Below are 7040 nucleotides of genomic sequence, written 5' to 3' on the forward strand. Positions count from 1 at the left end.
ACTCAGTTCCTTCTTCCTCTTAGCTTTTACATCTGAACTGATGTCATATGGTGTGGAACACCCCCTTAGCCAGTTTTGGTCAGCTAGACTGGCTCTATCCCCTACCAAGCTTTTGCCCTCAGCAGTAGGCTGAGGGATGCTGGAAAAGCACAACTTTGGTGCTGTGCAAGCACTGCTCAGCAGTAGCCAAAACACTGGAGTGGCATCAGCACCATTTTAGCTACCACTACAAAACACAGCACTATGAAATATGCTATGGGGAGAGCTAACTCCACCTCAGGCAAACCCAATACAGTCAGTCACGGTTCAGGATCTGCAATCATTACTGAAGACAACAGGCTTCTTTTTTCTTTTTTTTAGTGTTTGCAATCTTTATCTCAAATTTGACCAACAGTAAATGAAAAGCAGCCTGGGATTGCAAAGAGAAAAGTCTGGTCTGTGACAAAACCTTTCATTTAAACAAACAGGTGAATAATCCAGCTTGCCCTTTGAAAGAGTGACATTTGTACCTAGGAAAAAAATAATATTAAATACCATTCGGAATTATTAGTATGAAACTGCAGAGGACCTTCCATTATAAATACCATTATAAATGGTATTTTGTAATAAGAGGAAATAAAGATGTGTTAGATATAAACACACTGTGCAACTATAAAAATAGGTGGTGTAGATTTTTCTTTAGTCATTTATTTTTAAAATTAAAGGACAAAATGATGAACCTTTCCCAATGTATTTGCATAAACATATGTTACCTGCATAAAAGCTGTATCAAAATCACAAGCTGCTCATAAAAAAAAAAAAAAGAAAGTCTGGAGAAAACAGCATGTGGTAGTTTTATTTAGTGTGTCTTTTAAGATGGGGGAAACAGATCAATATGAGTGATCAGAAGTGAATGCTAAGAGAATTTGACCCCATAAAAGAAATTTTGCATGCTCTTTACTTCTAAGCATCAAAAGGCTACAGAAAGAGGTGAAGTTGATACTAAATGCAGATAAGAAAATGTAAGTTTTAAGTATCTTAGGTTCTGTTCAAATTTTGCTTTAACTTTTTCTGAACTACCTTTTCCCCAGTTGTGATAAATCATGGGCAGGCGGGAAAGACAGAGGTAAGAAGGTGGAAGGGAGTAAAAGATGAAAGAGAATAAAGAGCTTTTGCCAGCACTGGTCAAAATCAAAATTATCTACTTGACCATTTCAGCATCTTGAGTTTCTGTATCAAGTAAATCAGAGTACTGGCTGCACTATGTGCAGTATCTTTAGGGATATGCAAATGAAAGAAACATCTTGTAAAGAACAGCGCTGCAGTGTAAAACACTAAGCTGGATAACCCTAGGATACTAATGAAATCCACTGTGTGCCTAATCATGATTTACTCTTCTGTTTTCCTGTTTTTAAAGACTAGGATCTATCCTAGAGATAATAACTAAAGAAACTGCAGTGCAGACAGAGGTTCCTGATTTTTGTACACAGTTGCACTTTACATCCTTATTCTGAGGCACAGATGCTTAGATCATAAATTAAAAGTGAAAAAAAAAAAATATGCAAGCAAAACTACTGTTACTCAATGCTTCTCCCATTATGGTAGGTCCCTGATTTCCCTTCTTCCACCTCTCCATTTCAGCACTGCCTCTTTCATGACTGAATCACTGGGTCTATCATGTCCAGGACATTTCTGAAAGGACTTCTCAGCTGAATTCATAACCACAGCTTTGCAGCAAATCACTTGGATCTTTTGGAGCTAGTGGCACAGAGTAGAGACTGCTTGTAACTTGTAGTTTAAGAAGGGGATGGGCTGTATCCACCCACTATAACATGCAGCCAAGCAGCAAGCTGAAGGCTTTCTTGTTATTTCCAATTCAAATACAGAAATCCTCTGGTCTGATTTCACCAGAATGAGAAGAGGAAGGAAGAAAATATCAGCCTTCAGAAAATTCTCACACTTTTCTCTGGAGGTCTTTACTGATCACAGTCCAGTAACTGTTCAGATAGATGAGTCTTTCCCCTGCCCTTCACTCCTTCCAGCATCATGCAGAAAGTTAACACGGTGCTTAGCAACAACCAGCAGCTTCTGGAAACCTCAGCATTTCCTATGGAGATTAAAAATATATGATTTCAGGGACAGGTTGGTTTAATCGTCTGTGATAAAAATAACCCTAATCTGGGATGTGGAGAAAGGATATCCTCTAGCATTTATTATCAAATACAACCCCCTCAAATCATTAACAATTTTAAGTCTGTTACACAGTATAAATAAATAAATAAAGCACAGAGCTTGAACTCTAGCTCTTAAAGGGCAAAATCTTTCCTTCTTTTCTAATATAATTAATCTATTTTGATTAATTGTAATATTTCTTTGTAGAAAGAAGTGCATAACCAGATGTTCAATAATGTCCCTTGGGCAACCATGACTCCCATGCGTGCATCATGCATCTTTTTGCAAAGTGATTACCATCAATTACTAAAATTTCAGGTTTTTAATGACGAAGTTCAAAAAGGTCAATTTCCAGTCCTTTAAACTTCTAAACTCCTGGACTCCAAGGCACATCTCCCTGCTGGGCAAGTTTTCCTCTCTGACTTGAGCATCTCCCTACCCCAATTTCATTTTACTGCAGCAAGAACAAGACATTGAATGAACTTGCAAGTGCTTCACTCACTAGATGTTTATGGGAGTTATCATTGCTCTGACAGACTGCTCCAGCTCATATCCTTAATCTCTACTTTTGCCCGTCGCTTTTCCTGTACTCGTCTCACACTTATTTATTTCCTCTGGTTTTTCCTCTTCAGTTCGTGTATCTAAGTATCAGCATGTATCCCGATTTCTCTCCTTTGTTAGATTAATACGTGTACCCTATCTGTGGTACATATCTGTAAATCTGAGTGGGAGTGAGTGGGGTTTTTTTTCTTGTCTTGTCACACTGCCTAGAATTAAAGATTTCTTACCCTTGACTGGGATTAATAGCTAAAACCACGTGAAGAAACACATATACCCAGTCAGTAAATAACCCTTTAAGGTTTTATTAGTTGTGGCTGGCCAACATGAGAGTGACAACTTCTTGTGCCCCCACACGATTTTTAGATAACCCCTCCAAGAAGAGACTTGAAAACACCGTCCTCATATCTAAATAGAAAGTGAAAGGTACCAGCTCTATACATTAATTCAGGAAGACAGAAGGAAAAGAAGATTTATGCGGAAGGATGAGAGAAAAATCTATGTTTATCAGGCTAAAGAGACAGATACACAGTCGGATATCTCCATGTATCTACAGTGGAAACATCTGCTGGCTCTTATTGATGCTTCGCTCCTCTTTTCCGTTCTTCTGCTTCCTGGCCCTCTCTGTTGAATATCGATGCTTTTTCCTTAATATTATTTTTCATCTTTGATTGCTAGCTTGTAAAAGGAAAGGAAAATGGACAAATTGTTTCCTCTTACTCCAGAATTTCATGGCTAGGCTCCAGCTCAATACTTCATGTTTTAAATTGTTATTTTTAATAACAATCATTACATAGAGGGGCTTGCTCATTAGGCAGGCCTGTGTTACCGTAGCTCTATTTATAATCATCAGCTAGCTCCACCTAGTGTCATTTTAACTCATCAGTGAAGCAAAAAGCTGAAACCAGAAACTATAGATAAAAGAGAAGCAAAGTATAACATCACTTGTCAGCTGGAAGATGGCCACAGACAGCATGCAGCTATGATTACTGGCGTCACAAGGAGAAGACCATTCCAAGTAACTACTGTATGTTCATGATCAACCAGTACTCTTGAGGCAAAGAGCAACTAGCAACTTCAGAAGCAGAAGTGTAATGCATGCAATATAAACCCACTTTACTTCTACCCTGAAAAAGTGAATTGCACTTCAGCTGGTTATGAGTTTCCTTACCATCAGCAAGGACACATTATGGTTAAATTTAGTACAACTTGTTTGAAATAGAGTAAGTTGTTTGTTTGCTTTTAATTGTCATTAAAACTACAGAACTCTTTTTGGCTATACAAACCCCATAGTTATGCTCTTTATTGGTAAGTGCATCTCTCCTCGTAGGAGTTACAAAATCATTTAAAATGCCTCACAGAAGTGATCAAAACAGAGAAAAGCTCAGGCTAACTAACACTAAGTCAGTTTTACCAACCTTTACCTTCAAAGTTTCTAAATGCCGGTTCACTGCTGTGTATGTAGAAACAACTATTTTCCTAGAGATGTTAAGATTTAGTCAGCAACATTTACTGTTTAATAGCCTGATACCCTTTTGACAAAGCTACATAGAGTACAGCCAGCAAAGTCATTTAAAATAAGTCAGAAAGGTGAATATCCAGTACAATGAGATCTCCTGATCACCAACTTGCAAAAAAAAAAGACAGATGAATGAAAGTATTATTCCAGGAAAAATTATCCAAATAATTGAACATAATGCAAATAATTTTAAATAATCACATCCCATAAGCTATCAAGCAGTGTTTGAACGGTTGTTGGACCTCTGAAGAGGGAGGAAAGAGAGGTCCTGGCTTACATCCAGAAAACACTTACTTCTTAGATGGAGGATGACCCACACTGATAGAGCTGATGTCTGTTTTAAACCTGTTCAAATCACCTGTTCGGAGTTGCATAGCAGTTTCACCCTAGTGGTGATAAAATGCATTTCGATATGTACAGTATACACTTAATGACTGCTCACCGTAACAGAGGGGGACTATATATGTTGTGGAAGGGATGGGGGGGAGGGCAAGTGGGAGGAAGGAACATATATTAAGGCAATACAGACACCAAAGCAAACACCTTTAAATTTCCTCAAAGTTTCTCAGAATAGGCATCTGAAAGTTATGCTTGTGACTCATCTAGTTTAAAGTCTTCACAGATAAATTCCATGATCATATGAAAGCCTCACTGCAACACAGAATATGAATTTAAGAAAATGCACATTAAAATGCCCTCTGATATTTCAAAAATAAGAGAATACTCCAGTTCTCAGCAATTTAGCAGTTACTGTCATTTCTCATTAACAGCTTTCAAAATCCTATCTGAAACAAGCTGATACAGAGAAATTAGGAGCTGTAATCAAGCGAGAAATGATAGACCAGCTGGGTAGGCATCAAGTTGGCAAAACGTGAATACAGTTCAATAGCTGAAACAGATGCTGGAGTTGTTGAGAAACCCTGCAGGAGATATTGATGTATTTTCTTTATATAATACCGAACAACCGAATAAATGTCAAGAGCTAAAAGCTGATGGGGAATAAAACCTGTCAGAAAAACTAACTATAAAGCAGAGACCTGTAACAGTATCTTTTCATTATACCAAAACATTCAGTACATGCATCTAGATTTCCTCGGGATTCCTGAATATGTCAATACATCAATCAGAGCTTGCTAGTGAATCAGAGGGAGTCTTTCTTAGTCTTGTCTCACATTTCTTTCTTTCTATCTACCTGAGGCTTCACAGACTTAGAAAAGACTTTATTCTTCAGTCTCATCATCACACAACACTCTCTTTCAAGCAAGCGATTCCCCAAGCTTGGAAGCAAGCAGAAAAGAAAGGGTAACACAAGCATAAATGAAACTGCAAAATCCATTTTGCACGAGGAATGTTGTTTTCAGAGTTTCAAGACCTCAGCAACAAATCCTCTGCCATCGGCAGCAGCTCATTCAAGCATATGCTTTGTCATGGTCAGTTTCTAATTACATTCATAATGATGCAATAGCTTTGATAATCCTACCTTCCATGCCAGCTGCTTTTCTTGTCACTCCATCATGCCAATAAGTTGGCTGCCGTAACAAATCAAGATAGTGCAAAACAGCATCTTTCCCCTGCATCTGTCATCTTCCTGAAAGCATTCTATTACTGCCGACTGCTGGGAACCAGAAAGTCTATTTGAATTCCAGCAGCTCCCCTTTCGCATGATTCAAGTTAGGTTAGGTGGGCATGCCTAACATGATTCTCTCCATCATTTATTATGCAGCTGCTACACCATCAGTGTGGTAACCACTCTGACTTTATCTGATACGTCAGTCTTGCAAACCTCTACCTCCGTGCAAACACATGAGCCACAGAAGCATCTTGCATTTAATGAGCATTCTCCCTGCCTAAAGAGAGCACATCGGCAAATCTGTTTCAAATCCTGCTGCTCGCATTGTCCTCTAAGGCTGATGCAAATGTTTGAAGATTTTTCCTTATCCTTGTGTTTCGTCTCTTCAGAAAGCGCAGTTCTTCAGGCACGCTTGAATTATTCACACTTCAGCTAAACGTTTGCTGATTTGTGTCCAGCCAAACAGCACTTTCCCGGTGAAACTCTCCGCTCGAAAGCTACTTCTGAATAACACTGCTGTGCATTCAGGCTCCCAACTCTCTTTCATTTTAAACATGGCTTTTATGCCTACATCTCAACAAACACATTTAGCTCTTTTCATGCAATGAATGGCTGGCTAATGAGGGAATGGTACCTTTTAAAGCAATTTATCTAGGTCTACCTGTAGTTGACTTTTGCTTTATATGCTTTATACATTTTAGCAGTACGCAGATAGCTCTGTTAGAGCATCTCAATATTCTTAAAGTGATAAGAACACCGTAACGCTGGTTTCTGCCAGCCTGTGGAGGACACTCTCAAATGACAGTTTGCTTAAGTGCTTCTAAGTATTGTGAATTAAAGGCATAGGATTGTTTTGTTGCCTATTTATATTTTCTGTTGGGGTGGGAGGAAAATCATGCTTGTGTCAGTGATTTCAAAAGAATATTAATAGAAATTGACATGTACACATCAATCATCCTCCAAGTTAAATTAACTGTGTCTCCTCCCACCACTTCTGCCTGCAGTTCAGAGTCAAGGCGTTTCATTTTTAATGCATCTGCTTGCTCATAAGCTGAATAAACATCCCCAACCCAGCCCTGGAAAGTTTTAATACCCGAAAGAGAAAAAAGGAACAGTGTACCATGCGCAATTGCCTGGCTAAAGCCTGCAAGTTAAGCAAAGTACCGAGGGAGAGCAAGGATCACTGGCATAATACATCCTTCCTCAGCCTGCACAATGGCAGAGGAGAGAGGAAGGGGAAAG

General features: G+C 38.8%; 1 protein-coding gene across 1 annotated transcript in view; it reads right to left on the bottom strand.

The window, feature by feature from the left end:
- The window catches only part of DMD (dystrophin), a 1125431-nt gene extending 1119603 nt beyond the window's left edge, over positions 1-5828 (bottom strand). The window contains exon 1 of the mRNA XM_054165818.1: positions 5709-5828. Coding sequence (XP_054021793.1) covers positions 5709-5805 — 97 coding nt within the window. The 5' untranslated portion in view covers positions 5806-5828. The remainder of the gene's footprint in view (positions 1-5708) is intronic.
- Between the last annotated feature and the right edge of the window lie 1212 nt (positions 5829-7040).

The sequence above is a fragment of the Dryobates pubescens genome, chromosome 12 (genome assembly GCF_014839835.1).
Source record: "Dryobates pubescens isolate bDryPub1 chromosome 12, bDryPub1.pri, whole genome shotgun sequence".
Classification (NCBI taxonomy): Eukaryota; Metazoa; Chordata; class Aves; order Piciformes; family Picidae; genus Dryobates; species Dryobates pubescens.